Source organism: Solea solea, chromosome 10 (assembly GCF_958295425.1).
Source record: "Solea solea chromosome 10, fSolSol10.1, whole genome shotgun sequence".
NCBI classification, from domain to species: domain Eukaryota; kingdom Metazoa; phylum Chordata; class Actinopteri; order Pleuronectiformes; family Soleidae; genus Solea; species Solea solea.
This window is the reverse complement of record NC_081143.1, coordinates 14,584,426-14,599,206: the sequence shown is the minus strand read 5'-3', so window position 1 is coordinate 14,599,206 and position 14,781 is coordinate 14,584,426. Positions and strand designations below refer to the sequence as shown.

General features: G+C 38.8%; 2 protein-coding genes across 2 annotated transcripts; one reads left to right on the top strand and one right to left on the bottom strand.

The window, feature by feature from the left end:
* Positions 1–25: 25 nt before the first annotated feature.
* Positions 26–5,773, bottom strand: smim14 (small integral membrane protein 14). The gene is made up of 5 exons (XM_058640070.1): positions 5,596–5,773; positions 4,607–4,702; positions 3,717–3,765; positions 3,421–3,572; positions 26–2,521 (listed from the first exon to the last, which is right to left on the bottom strand). The coding sequence occupies exons 2-5, from the start codon at positions 4,679–4,681 to the stop codon at positions 2,483–2,485; spliced, it is 315 nt and encodes a 104-aa protein (XP_058496053.1). The 5' UTR covers positions 4,682–4,702; positions 5,596–5,773; the 3' UTR covers positions 26–2,482.
* Positions 5,774–6,400: 627 nt separating this feature from the next.
* On the top strand, positions 6,401–14,639 carry ube2kb (ubiquitin-conjugating enzyme E2Kb (UBC1 homolog, yeast)). The gene is made up of 8 exons (XM_058640068.1): positions 6,401–6,925; positions 7,704–8,067; positions 9,623–9,716; positions 9,819–9,877; positions 10,643–10,725; positions 10,828–10,927; positions 11,046–11,174; positions 12,476–14,639. The coding sequence occupies exons 2-8, from the start codon at positions 8,005–8,007 to the stop codon at positions 12,548–12,550; spliced, it is 603 nt and encodes a 200-aa protein (XP_058496051.1). The 5' UTR covers positions 6,401–6,925; positions 7,704–8,004; the 3' UTR covers positions 12,551–14,639.
* Positions 14,640–14,781: the final 142 nt, after the last annotated feature.

Sequence of the window (14,781 nt, the reverse complement as noted above, 5' to 3'; positions counted from 1 at the left end):
AAACAAAACACACTCAAGAGAGTGACACTGTTAAGACTTTTTATTTTTGTTTTGTTATAGGAAAAGTGCATAGTTGAAGCCCTTCCACTCTAAAACATTAACAGTAAATCAAGGTCTCCTGTGGTATCATTTAGACCAGTTGTTTATCTCAACCATCTAGCATGGCTTCCCCCTTCATTATTTACAACTGCTTGCTTTCTTCCTTCATCTCCTCCCTGTCATATCTGAGTCTAGAAAAAAGTCAAGAAGCAAGATGTAAAAAAGAAAAAAGAAAATGAAGAGTTGTCAACCACTGAAGACCACGTTTAAAAACACCCTTTAGTTATTAGATATAATGACACCTTTGAGAGAAAGACCAGATATACATGTTGATTTTGTTTCCATGATAGGGGGCATAGAAGAACTTCACATAATAGTGACTAACAAAACAGGAGACATTTCTTAAGATCGTATCAAAGAGGGGTTGATACTTACATTTACATACAGTACATATTGGAGGACAAAAAAACAAAACCTTTCATCGCTGAAATGTTTGGAATTTAGATGTCAAATCACATATTTAGCAAATTAAATAAACACAATAAGATAATCCTGTAACATATACAGTGCTAACAATATTTAGGGGTTTACCATGTACCTTTGGCAACTTAAATATAAAATAAAAAGTATGTAAAATTATTGCTGTTCATTCACAAACGTTAAGGGTTCTATCAATCGGCCCTTGGACCAGAATCATAAAAATAACTTGGCACAATTTGAAAATGTCTGTTTGAATATTTGTTGGACATGTTATGATACAGAAGTTGTGAGGTAAAATGTAACTCTGCTACCAATGATCACATTACTGTGATTGTCAGTGAGGACAAAAAGCCCTCATCCACACATGATCAACATTTTCTACTTTCTACAACACACCTTCAACAAAAGTGCCAACAAAGACACCTGACTACTGGTACTACAAAGTCCATATACAATAATGATTTTCTTCATTAAGTAATAGTATTATAATACAGTCATCTTAACATGACTAGAATATGTTGTACTTTCTTAAAACCAGACTTTCCTGAAACTCTTAATTTTGGCAAAAGTAAAAGGAGATTCTACTGTTTTGTGTATCAAATGTTTTGTTTACATTTTATACAATAGCACATCAAAATTACTGAAAATATACTGCCCTCTACATCACTTGTACGAGATAAACCAAATCTTATATTTAAAAGTGCCTACAGCATTCTTATAATGAGAAACAAAAAATAAGACACAAAGACAGTGTGAAAGAGGTTTGTGGTAATGAACATACACAAAATGATCACCTGAATCTGTAGCTATGACGAGGTTCAGCTCATAGTTTAGCCATCTGGCCAAACCCCTGACTGTATTTGTTCACTCTCATTGCTTTTGTGATGCTGTTGTACAGCCAGCTGTTCTCAGAGAAAAGGCCCTCTTTTGATTTTACTGCGTAAAAATGAATATGCAAGGGTGATGAGCTCAGACATCCGGGAGGAGCTCAAAGTAGGGCTGCTGCTCCTCCACATTGAGAGCCAGCTGAGGTGGTTCAGGCATCTGGCCAGGACGCCTTCCGGACGCCTCCCTTGGGAGGCATTCCGGGCATCTGGGAGGAGACCAAGGGCAGACCCAGGACTTGCTTGAGAGATTACATCTCTGAGCTGGTTTGGGAACACCTGGGGATCCTTCCAGAGGAGTTGGTGGAAGTGGCCAGGGAGAGGAATGTCTGGGCTTCTCTTCTGAGACTACTGACCCCGCGACCCTGAGCCGGATAAGTGGAAGGCGATGAGACGAGAAATCAATATGCAATGTTATGGTAACCAAAGCTAATTCTGAATTAAGAGATTAACAAATTAATTAATTAAAAAGTAATTGTGCTGGTTTGAAAGTGCTATGAAATGTGATATGACATCATTACTGGCACCGTTTACAGACTTCAAAGAAGAAATGGAGGAATGTTTCAGAGTCTGAAGAAACTTACTCAGCGAAAATAAGAGGAACAATTTACCTGCCAAACGAAACTCGGCTAGCTCACACTTTCCCTCCAACCCATGTGACACATTCATTTAGTTTCGGCTTGCGTCTCATTTTCTGAACACCAGAACTGAGATCAGGAACTGACTCAGAAGAATGCACCACACCATCTGATGGTGAATCACAGCGCAGAACCCAACTGATGCAGATATACAAAACCAATTTTTAAGATTTTTGTTTGATGTAATGCAATCGTTTATTATGAAATGTTAAACTTTCAAATTTCATATCTGCATTGGCCTCATCAACCATGTATCAGCTGGGCTCTAGTAACAAGAATCAACAGACAGATATACCCAGCAAAACTGTGGCATTAGAAAGAGAAAAAAAATACGTGTATGAAGGTTGACAGGGAGATGGAGCCGTCTTGGTCACAGCTAGTATTTAACTGTGCAGCTGCAGTCAGAGCAGATGAAGGAGAGCTGGTAGTCAGGCTCCAATGCTAGTCAATAGGAGGTGCTGGGGGCTCTCTACCATGGCCCTGTAACCCAAATCAGACAGACATCAATTCAAATGAGCAGCCTTGCTTGTATTGTATTTTACTTTAAAAAAAAAATAAATCTAGTTTTAGTATATACACATATAGGGTCTGAGTCAATCATATGGTTAGAAAAAGATGCTACTGACTACAGTAAACAATGAAGTGAATACACACGGAACCACAGCTAAGGTTAAAAGGTTATACAAATTGAAGGCAGCTCTCAGTGGGATCATGAAAGGTGTCTGTTGTTAATGGCTCAGCATTTGGGAGGTGATTAGAGTGACTACACTCCCTTTGTTAACAGATATTGTGACTGCAAGTAAAGCAGAAGTATACTATTTACTGTGTTATAGTTTGAAAGCAAGATGGAGCATTACGAAAGGACACAACCAAAATTAGATTATAACTTAAAAGTATGAATTCTCAAACAATCAAAAATAGAACACTTAAATTGTAGCCTTTGCAATTTGCCAATTGCCTTGTTCCATTATTTAGATAGATATAATGACAGATAATAAATGAAATGAAATCCAATTTGCAGCCTTCTTGTGCTGCAACAGAATTTGACCATATTTATAAGCAATTTCATTGTTGAAGGTAGATATTCCCTTTCATTTTCAAGTATATCACAGTATTTAGAATGTACTGTGTGAGAAGTACAAGCCTCTAAAAAGACATTTGATGAGTTCACAGAAACAGCTTATGTCCGGCTTTATATCAACATATAAGGCAATGCATCCTGTATACCGGGAAACAGCGTAAAATAAACTGAGAAATTATATAAAAGCCCAATTTAGTTTTTTGACCTCTGTAAACCTTGAAGAAACCATGGTGAGGAAGTGGCTACACATTCGAGATGATACTGTTTCTGATGTAAAGAGAGTGTGATCAGTACTAACATTGTGGGGTCCAGATGGTTTCCCTGAGGGGAGAGAACGCCTGAGACTGGATGGGCGTAGCAGGAACAGGACCAGAACCACGACTACCCATCCCATCAGGACCATGGGGAAGGTCAGGTCACCTCCTCCCACTGACCCACTTGGACCTGGCACTGCACACAAACACATCTTTTGTATGCCAAAAATGTAACCCTACACTAGTATTCTTGACTTGAGGAGATGCTTGAGAATAGGCAAGCTGCCACATGCTATGATATAGTCTACAGTTGTAACATGACGAAAGTGGTCATACATACATTCCAGAGGACAGTCTGTGTCTGTGCAGTAGGACTGGGATTGCCTCAGCTGAAAGAGACATTTCAGAGGGAACAAATCAAAAGGACAAATACAGAGCAGGAAAAGTCATATAACGACTTCTTTATTTACTCTGGGTACCACTGCCCTCATCTGGCATGAGAGAAAATACAGGTGGCCACCCTATAATTACACTGCAAATAAAACTTTATGACATTAACAATAATTGTTTGTCATTGCATCAGACACACGAACACATGTGAATCATTCACAATATACAAGGGGATGGTGTATAACAATTACAGTATCTGAGCCCTCACTTTGTTATCCTGGTTACAAGGGCATGTTCTTACAGTATACTGGGTATGCTGCTCAAATTCTTTTAGTTATTTAGACTACACCCGTTCCTGCTGCAAGCAAAAAACAAAACAAAAGAAAAAAACAGTGGCTTTGGGCTTTCAGCCAGTTGCAGCTTGCCATGCAAGCTACACCTGTCCACAAAGAGCCAATGAGGTCACATCGAAACTGACACAACCACAAGCTGTAATCCTTCCTTTAAGCTATCGATTTTTTATCTTTTACAACACACTTTTAGGGAATCTAGATAAAATTTCCCAAGAAAAGAAAACCTGACAACAGAAAGAATGAAACATCTTTGTGTGGTAGAACTGACTCAAGATAAACACTGAGCAGGAACCAGGATCTAGTGGCTCCGTCATTCAGCGGTTTTTCCACTTCCCTACTGTTCTACAGACTTAAATCTACATGCTGTTTGTTAATTTGTGTGCTTCCTTCTCGCAACTTAAGCAAACACCAATACTTTGACCTGTCACTGCACCTCAACTTTGTCATAATCAAGTCAATTAGATTTAAGATAAGCTCCATTACTTACCAGGTTGATGAGACGCCTCATAGCATATTCTTGGGTGCAAATGCACTCGCAAGGGTCAAAGCCTCCCTCTGCCATTTCTCACCAGATGGAGTCCACCTTGAAAACCAAGCCAAAAAGTACTGTCTTTAACTGGGACAGTCATGAACAAGAAAAAGAAACCTAATGCTGCGCTCTATTGTTGTCTCACTGGCGCATAGATTATAAGGGAGGAGACTGAGTAAGGACACTACAATTTGGCCAACTAAGACATGTTTTGAAAAATAGGTAAAAACTGCTCTTTAAGCTACTGCTTTTACTTAATTATCTTGTACACACACACACACACACACACATATATATATATATATATATATATATATATATATAAATGCATTAAAGGTATTTTAAACTTTTTATAAATAGCATTTTACATTAAGGATAAACAAATCCCATGTGCTGTAAAGAAAAGAAAAAGAAAACTTTGCTTGGATTTAGCAATTGTTTTGTTATTCTAGCATTATTTTCATACTTTTATCTATGAAATTGATTAGTTTTAAATACATTGTAGTATCTGCATGTTCTTCCACTACACAAATTTAATGTGTAGCTCTTTGTTCTACTCTTATTTATGCATAGCACATCAAATGAGCTGTCCATGACAAAAAGTGCAATGCAAATAAATTAGCATTGACTTGTTTTGCTAGGGGCGTTATATTTTCCATGGGTGGCAGCGGCCTGTCTATTTTTATAATGACAAAAATCTAGTTGTTGTCATTTGAACTCGAGTCTACAGAAAACACCGCTCCTCATAAAGCAACCAGTTTGTTTAAGATTATCCACTGTCACGTTCTCGACATAATTTAAAACCACCAGAGACTGTACTGTAGCTTCGTGCTAACGCAGCCTGTAGTGTACACAAACTCACCCCCCCCCCCCCCTCACACACACACATAGCCGTGTCTTCTTAACGACCATGATTAGAGACAGGTACACAAACAACGATCACTTACTTGAGGCTGGTAGTTGTTAACAAACCCTTTTGTGTCTTAACATCTGCTGCTGCTGCTGCTGCTGCTGGCGCCCGGGTGTCCTCCGCCTTCACCGACAAACTGCTAACATGTCAACCGTCTGTGTTTTGTTAAGTGCACGTGAACCAGCTATTCTTCAGCACGGACATCCGGGACCTTCCTGTGAGGGGCGAGGTTACACGTTTCTGATTGGGCTACGAGTTTGATGAACGGGACTTTCAGCCAATCACAATAAGGCACGATTATAACGCCTGCCTAGTAAACAAACAGTCCAACTGTTTGTCACAGAGAGGATTTCCAATGTCTGTCTTGCTGCTCAGCTATGGTGGTAAATTCAAGGTTCAAGTTGGAAGTAGATCCTTGCGGCTTCACAATGCAATTTTGGAAAGATTTATATAGCTGGTAAAATCTCGGGATCAATTATTTTTTTAATAAAGAATTCATTATATTATAGTAAATAATTTACATGAATGGTCTGCCCAAACAGGTGTGAATTGAAATCAAAAGATGCTATCTAAACAAAATCAGTCAATAGATGTGAAACAATATCCAAGTTACTTGCTCTTTCAATTGAAATCCTTATTGTTGATTTTGATTACCAACTTCCCCATTATTGTTCCCTTTATCCCTTATTTTATATTCTTTATCCTCATTTGTATTATTGTTCCTCCTGATTTGTGAATCTACAAACTGAAAGCACCAAAGGAGAATATTTTTAAAAACAGTTTTTTCTCATATGTTTATAATGTAACTCTTTAAGGCATATTTTAAATTTTAATCTCCTGCACTTAACATTCTTTTAATAAGTGTAAAGTATTGTTGTATGCAGCGCTATCATATCCTATGCTCCATTTTAGTCTAAGTTTTTGTTTTCTTTCATTGTTTTTATTACTCTGTATTTTGTTTTATTTATGTTGTAATTAGGTTATGTTCAAATTGTACATTTTAATGTTTCCAAAGTCATTTTGTTTGTTTTTGTAAAGCACATTGAATTGCCCTTGTGTATGAAATGTGCTTTACAAATAAAGCTGCCTTACCTTGCCATGAAATTTGCAGTTATAATACCTGGGCTTCAACTACTTATGACAGTGAGTAATGGTTCACTTGCTTCAAAGTCATCAAAGGACTCTTGTAAATTGTCATATTTGATCAGATCCCGTAGAGAGGGAAAAGCCAAAAGAGAAAAATAATCAAATGTTTGAAATAAAATTAAAATCATTCTTTAGCCATCAGCTGCCCTGATATCTTAAAGCTATAGTGGGTCATTTCTGTTGCCAATACACTGCTAGTGTTGCTTCCCTCCATGCCTCAGGTGAGTCTAGAGCAGTTTCTGATCGAACTGTTCTCTTTCAACATTTGTTTCAGTATCTTACTACCTCACTCATGTTTTGGAGAACCGGGGATGGGGATAATGTATTAATCTAAAGTCTGCTGCCATCTCATCTGCCCATTGTATCTGTTATGCTAATCTGTCTTCCACAGACACGAAAACAAAACAGTTTTATTGAGGAACACAAAGAGAGTCATGTTGAGCTGAGTCAGCATTGTTGGTGAACGTTTCAATGCAACAGACATGAATGTATATTTAAAAACCCATATAAGTTGACCTCTAATTTTACTTATTTATTGTTGTTGTTTTTGTATTCTTATTTTAATATATACTTAGCTTTTGCCCTGGCTTGGTCATCATTTATCCAGATATATGCAGATGTATAAGTCTCACTGGCAAAAGAAATTTGCACATTTGAGCACATTTTATTTAATAGTGCTGTGTTGTTTACAAGTATTGATGGTGATGTGTGCTTTGCCTGTTGCAATCAAATTGGATCATAGAGTTTGGTGAAGATGATGGTGATGATGATGATGATGATTTCATCATTTTTTTTATTCCATGCAAAGAATATTTTCGTGGTACCACTCTGTATTCTGCTTCTCTAACTTTTGCCTCTTTTTTTTAAATCAATAATTTACAGAGATTTAAGGTCGTGGCATTTAAATGTGCCTGTGGTAAATGCATTGTATTCGTCACATGATGAAATATCCTGAAGGTAAGTTTGAAAAGAACACGAACCTAAACGTTTTTTTTCCAGCCTGCGGAGCTCATGAATGAAAAGTTCCAGTTGGTGCTCCGTTTAGCCGCAGCACTGAGTGCATGTTCTGGACTGACTGACTGACGCTGTCCGCTGGAAGGCAGGCAGGCAGGCAGGTAGTCGACGGCCACGGTGAAGCTGCCACTAATGTGAAAGTGACAAAAGGACACCGTATAATTGTGAAAGCTCCGACCTCGCAGTCTCCATACAGTCAGACAACACTGAGGGCAGAGAGAAACAGAAGGGCCCCCGGACTATCACTCCTTTCAGCAGCAGCAGGAGCAGCTCAGCGGACACAGTCATGGCTAACATCGCGGTCCAAAGGATCAAGCGGGAGTTCAAAGAAGTTCTCAAAAGCGAAGAGGTGCGGTCACACATTTGTTTGTTTTTTTACCCAAATGCAGCTAATTCTGTGTTGTTTATTTGAACTCTATGAACATTTTAAGTGTCAGCAGACTTGAATTACCTTCGCTTACGTCCCATGTAGCAGCAGTAGCTCAGGCCTCAGGCAGCACAACAACTTTAGCTGTTAGCTTGGTAGCAGCGTGCGGCTGAAGTTGTCGTGTTTATGTCGGGTGGGCGTGTGCAGGAAACACCGGGGATGTATATTGACAGGCCCAGTGTTTCTGTAACAAATAATACCGCCTAGCTTTTAATAACCTCGCTTAAAATAACCGTATCCCTGTAAGGACGACAGTAGTCCTGTGTACTGGCGCTCGTTTAGTGACTGTCAGGTCGGTTTGGCAGCTCTTAGAAGATCGCTAGCATTGATGTTTTTTTGACATCTCATCCACAGCTAGCATTAGCTTGTGTTGTTCAGCTGTGAGGTCTTTCAGTAAACAAACTTATTTACATTCAAATAGACGTCGGTTTTAATGTGGAAGGACAAATAATCTTTTAAGCGTGTAATGTATCTGCTGTGTCAGTTTGGTGGTTTTTCATGTTAACTTTTGCCAGCATGGCTGTACAAGCAAGCTATGTTGTTGTCATGGTTGAGAAATAGATAGACATACTTTATTTATTTATTAATTCCAAAACTGGGAAATTTTCTTACATCAGGCACATAAACCATTTTAGTATAAAATGCTGAAAGACTAAAATGGTAAAATATAAGTTAAAGAATGCCCTATTATCATTATTATCGTTATTATTATTGTTGTAAATTAAAGCTGCACAATATATCAAAACCTATAGCAACACTACGCTATACAGTAAATATTCATATCCCAAAGAGAGCTTGAACTGCAATAATTGGAGGCCAGTAACTTACCATGAAGACATGTTTTTGTTTCTGTTATTGTTTCATTTTCTCCCATAATGGCAATCTAGGACACTTGACTTAAATCCCCCTCATGGCTCATCGACTTGGGGGGGCTGGGAAATGAGAAGATGATTGTTTTGAAAGTGCAGTGAGAGACTTTGCAGCTTGATTTTACTTCTTTATACTCTACAGGTAGTAAAGGATATTTTTGTTGAGAGAAGATAGTAGTAGAAGAGGTTTTCCCCCAATATAGAACCATGTCGGAATAGAAAAGGTGTTGTATTCCAGTGTCTGCATAAGCTGCTCTGACTGTCTTGGTCTGTTAGCAGTGAATTCAAATCAGAAAAATGTTAACATCATATACTTCAGCATATGTATATCGAGAAACTGAGTGATTTGAGGTCATGTACTGTATATTTTGATTTGATGATATACAGTTCAAATCGATTTATTTTAGTTTTTATCATCACTATACACACACTGTATATGTCCTACAGGCACGTCATAAACATGTGATGCCTTTAGCACAGTCTGTAGCTTCTCATTTGAATGTGATTTCATGCTTGACACTAACATGTCAGGACAAAGGCTCAGAACTGTGAGTTCATTATGTGCAAGATGTTTCACTGTGTCCCTCTCATTTTTTCTCAACCTATAGACGAGTAAAAACCAGATAAAAGTTGATTTGGTGGACGAGAACTTCACAGAATTGAGGGGGGAGATAGCAGGTCCACCAGATACACCATATGAAGGTATTTTTACACACCTGCATCAAGACTGAGTTATTTTCCGCAAGACTTTAATTGTATGGTTACTTGTGATGAAACATTACATTTTTATTTTTCGGTTTCCAGGTGGAAGGTATCAGCTTGAAATAAAAATCCCAGAAACCTATCCTTTTAACCCACCAAAGGTATGTGAGCCACTATCCTTAATCTCTATGGTACCTGTTGTATTCCTTTGCCTCTCACTCCAGTGCCTTTACGTGTACATTGTTATCCTGTTTAAAAGCATGGGTTTTGGAGTTTACAATTTGGTTTTGTGCTTTTTAAACCATGATATGATGCTCTTAATCCAATTTTTGCAAAATGTACTCTTCGCAGAAAGCAGGATGCTTTGGCTGTTAACGCATAAATCCGATCACATCATGTGTTCCAACAGTTGATAGTATTGATTCTGAACTTTTTGGTGATTACTGTTGACCAAATGGATAAATCCAAATCAAATTTCTGGCAGCAAAAACACACAAACAAAATATCCTTTGATTTATATTAAAGTTGAGGATTCCAAGACACAGCTATGGCTGCAGCAAACAATTATTTTCATTATAGGTGGTCTATTATTTCTGCAATTGTTATTTAACAAAAGAAAAAGAAAAAAAAGAACCCTAAATCCCAGTGCTCCCTCAAAAACAACATTGGTGATGCCAGAGTCTATGCAGTTATATGCTCATTGTTTTGGATGATCTGAGAGCAGAAGTTGTGACAGAATCATCTCTGTAGATACATTTTTTACGGCTTTCATACTGTCTGATTACATCAGATATACTAAAAATAAGGATGAGGGTGAAAATCAGGATGTTTATGTGCATGTAAATGTCTCCTGTGTATCTGAGATTTTCCATGACCTCACTTTTCCCAATTACCTAGAGATAACGTCTCACATGTGTCTATCTTAGGTTCGTTTCATCACTAAGATCTGGCACCCAAATATCAGTTCTGTGACAGGAGCAATATGTCTGGATATTTTAAAAGACCAGTGGTGAGTGAGACATGCTGGAACTCTCTAAACTGTAGTGCTCTAGCATTTACACCAGTGAAAGCACCCTCTTATCTGCTCCAACTTTTCATCTGTGTCACTCAGGGCAGCAGCTATGACACTGCGGACGGTGCTATTGTCTCTACAGGCTCTTCTTGCTGCAGCAGAACCAGATGACCCACAGGATGCAGTAGTAGCCAATCAGGTGAGAGGGACATCTATGGTAATTCTGCCCCAGCTAATGTTTTATTCAGATGGGAAATTACATTTTTGTTTAAAATACAAAAACAAAACAATCTTTCTTTCTTTCTCTGCATCCTCAGTATAAGCAGAATCCAGAAATGTTCAAACAGACTGCAAGGCTGTGGTCTCACATCTATGCTGGCGCTCCTGTCTCCAGTCCCGACTACACACGTAAAATAGACAAACTCTGTGCCATGGGCTTTGATAAGGTCAGTATCACTGTGTGTTTTTGTTGAATTAATGTAATGACTAAATCATTGTAAAAAGTGTATTGGTTTTTTTTATGGTTTGGTTTGCCAGAAAAAAAATAGTGAGTTGTTTGTTAGAAAATAACAATCAACAGTTCTGATGAAGTTGAACAGTTTTTTGGTGCAGACTTGTAATTAACATTTTTCCTCAGAGATCTGATTGTATGTGGATAACACTTAGCAGGACTGTTCACACCTGGCAATAAAATACATCTTGGATGCGTCTCCTGTCACCACAAATTATCGGATCTACACCCTGTATTAAAACAAACTGACATTATGACTGTTTGTAAGAAGAAGAAAATGATGCTTATAAAGACGACCGTACAGGTGTGTTATGGAAATTTTTGCTTGGTGAGATCCAAATTTATTGCTTGAGAAGCAAATAGTCTTTTATGAGTTTGTTCTTTGCAAAGAGGACAAACTGTCATGCCAAGTGTGTAAACAGTCTGTAGGAGAGAGTGACATTCAGCCAAAGTGTGAGCACTTCTGTCCTTGAAGAAAGAAAACAAGATTGAGCAGAGCTGGTCCAAACTGGCACGGATATCAAAAATATCTGTGTGTACCTGCATGTAAGGTGACCGAGAGAGAAAAGAGACGAGGGGAGCCCGAATGAATCACAGTTCTTCTTGCCCTCACAGCTTCAGTTATTGGTAAAGGAATTAGTAGAAAATTAGCTGAGGAGGCGATCTCGAATCAATCCTGAGGACAGATGGTGTTCTCATTGGATCTGAGGACACAGTCAGAATAGATTGGGAGTCTTCGGATCTGGACGTGATCAGATCTCTGAGGATGAGATGAATGCTCGTAGCAGCAACGGACAGAAACTTAGCCAAAAGATGGCATTGTTGACAAAAGCTTTTACAGTTTGCATATTTACTAATCATTAGAGCAGTGGTTCTCAACCGTGTTATACCAAGTACCACCTGAGAAAATATAGAGCTCTCAAAGTAAAACCATTATCACAAATGTTAAAGTACAGTTGTGTAAATAGACCAAGCAAAGTCAGCAACAGACTTCTCACAGGAGGCAGATTTTTTCCCAATAACATAATTTGCTCTCTCATCATCATCTTCATCACACAATTCCTCAGCTTCACTCTGATCACATACTCTAGCGTATATACAGTAGAACAGTATTTCTCCTGTACCACAGTTTGAGAACCCCGGCATACGACGAATTGTCCCTTCAGTTTTTTGCTAGCTCGATATTCCGGATGACACAGATTATGACTTCTTTGCTTCTTCTCTCCTCTCATACAGAATGCAGTAATAGCAGCCTTGTCTTCAAGATCCTGGGATGTGGAAACTGCAACAGAGCTGCTCCTCAGCAACTGAGAGACCACCAGGCGTGAGGATCCCTAACAAAACTCCCTTCGTCACAGCATCGGCTCCTCCCCGGGCACATTCCACCATCATCGCCTTTCAATGCACAGAAAAACACCCTGTTCACCGAAGCAGTCCAAGCCGTTTTGTTTGCTACAAATTTGACAGCGGTAGCACCTCAATCACCAATATGCACACACACCACACTGTTGCCTGCCTTCATTCTGCTGATGTCACATAATCAAAATGTGTATTATAATAACCCCCGAAAACCTTCAGTCATGCATCACGTCTTCCATTTCATTTTAACACATTGGCAACTGAAATATTTTCCCCCCTAAAATGTGTTAAACAATATCACGAAGAATCAAATTACTGCCGCTGCCTGGTAGAGGTTCCCACGGAAACATTTGAAGGAAATCTTCACACTGCTCTCTCACCACGTCAGCATTTACTCCTTCAGCTGAAGGTTGGACCTTGTGTTAAGATTATTTTCTCACGGACATTTATTGCTGGATTTAGATTCACTTGACTGTATTGTGTTCTGTATGAGCAGTGTAACAGATTTTTTTTTTTTTTTTAGAGGCATCAATCATTTGCAGATGTCTGTAGGAATGAAAAAAAAAAAAAGATCTCGCCGACATCCTCCAACATCCGCATACATACACACAAGTTATCTGTAAATAGATGCGTGTACATTTGAAAATACAATGGGGATATACTTTTTTCTTACATGGCATTGTAAAAGAAATTATTTTAAATATAATCTATGCCTGGTTTACAGTTATATGGAAGAGATCTTTTTATGCTTCTGGAACCCATAAGAAATGCCTTTGACTTTTTTAGTTTTATTTAATATTTTTTTTTAATTTTAAAGATTGATGTTTAGAGGTGGCACAGCCAAAACACTGGCCCTAATGGCTCCGGAGGTCAGCGCCAGCTCAGGCCCATAAAGGTCATGACATGCCACAGTCCAACCTTTTCACACGTCTTTAACTGTCCTTGCATGTCCTATGCGGCCTTGATATTGAGTTGAGCCAATATGTGGTGAGGTGTCTGCTTGATTTAAGTCCCTTCAGACTCCTGGAACAACTCGAGCACACAAGTTTGTCGTGTCATCTGTAGGGAAACGGCCTTCTCTGTTGATGGAAAATTCTCTGCTCTGAACAGATTAATCCGACACGCTTCAAGAACAAACGTGCGTGTCTGAATGTCACGAAGGATTTGAGATTGCAATGCAGTGGGTTTTTTTTATTTCTGGATTTTCGGAGGAGTCGGTTTCAACCACAGGCACGGATAAAGGTTTTCTCATCCTCAGTCTCAGTCAAGGAGCGTTATCACTGATCACAGCGGTAGTGCAGCCGTAATTCAATCAAAAACTTTGGCCATATGTACAGGCATTATAAGTGATGTTCTATATTACCAGACATGCTTTACTACACAGCCAAAAAAAAGTGCTCATTGAGGTTTTCTGAAAGAGGCTGGAACTCCTCTGTTCTTCTGTGAAGCAGATAGCAGCTCTGCAGTGTTTTTGACCTGAGGTTCATGAACTGTAAATTAATGCTTCTTGTAAAGAAGTGGGGTGTCGGTGCATCCTCACACGTGGTCAGTCTTTGGTTTAAAAACCTCCTTATGCTTGCCCCCCCCCCGCTCAGTCCCTAACAACACAGTGGTACATCACAGTACGACACTGAGAAATCGTGCAGTCTCCTCATATGACTTTAATCATGTTCCCAGCCAGAACCAAAAAATGAATAGGTACTGTCTGTCAGGGGGTTGAACGCACACACACACACACACAATATCCCCTTTGTGTAAATAGCCAGGTCCTTGATTAAGAGCCGTCTTGTTATGAGTGTGCACCACTGATGGCCGAATCTATATTTTGTAAGAAAAAGAAAGAACAAAAAAGAGCCCGCCCCATTCCCCCCGTCTTCCTGGTGTTCTCACTATGTACAATATTGCACGATGACAACTTAAAAAAGGGGCTGTTGCATCTCAGTTTCTCCATTTTGATTGAAACTTGATTGAAAAAGATTTCCTTTTTTGTTTTCTTGGAAGCAAGCATCAGCAGTATATAAAGCATGGTTATTTATTGTGACAGTGTCATGTTTCTTTGATTAAAAAACAAAAAAAAAAAAAAAAGAAAGTGGCAATATCAGGTTTGTTTATGTCATCTCTTGCAAAGCTGCTCTACTTAAAACCCAGGGCAAAGAGAACGCAGAACACAGTTACATCTAAAA

What these genes read in the sequence shown, in the direction of transcription:
- smim14 (XM_058640070.1), bottom strand. Translation starts at nt 4,681, where the DNA reads ATGGCAGAGGGAGGCTTTGACCCTTGCGAGTGCATTTGCACCCAAGAA. An exon ending in TGAGGCGTCTCATCAACCTG is followed by an intron (nt 3,766 to 4,606) that starts GTAAGTAATGGA and finishes TGTCTCTTTCAG; the next exon opens with CTGAGGCAATCCCAGTCCTA. An exon ending in AACCATCTGGACCCCACAAT is followed by an intron (nt 2,522 to 3,420) that starts GTTAGTACTGAT and finishes TTTGGGTTACAG; the next exon opens with GGCCATGGTAGAGAGCCCCC.
- ube2kb (XM_058640068.1), top strand. Translation starts at nt 8,005, where the DNA reads ATGGCTAACATCGCGGTCCAAAGGATCAAGCGGGAGTTCAAAGAAGTT. An exon ending in AAGTTCTCAAAAGCGAAGAG is followed by an intron (nt 8,068 to 9,622) that starts GTGCGGTCACAC and finishes CTCAACCTATAG; the next exon opens with ACGAGTAAAAACCAGATAAA. An exon ending in ATCCTTTTAACCCACCAAAG is followed by an intron (nt 9,878 to 10,642) that starts GTATGTGAGCCA and finishes TGTCTATCTTAG; the next exon opens with GTTCGTTTCATCACTAAGAT.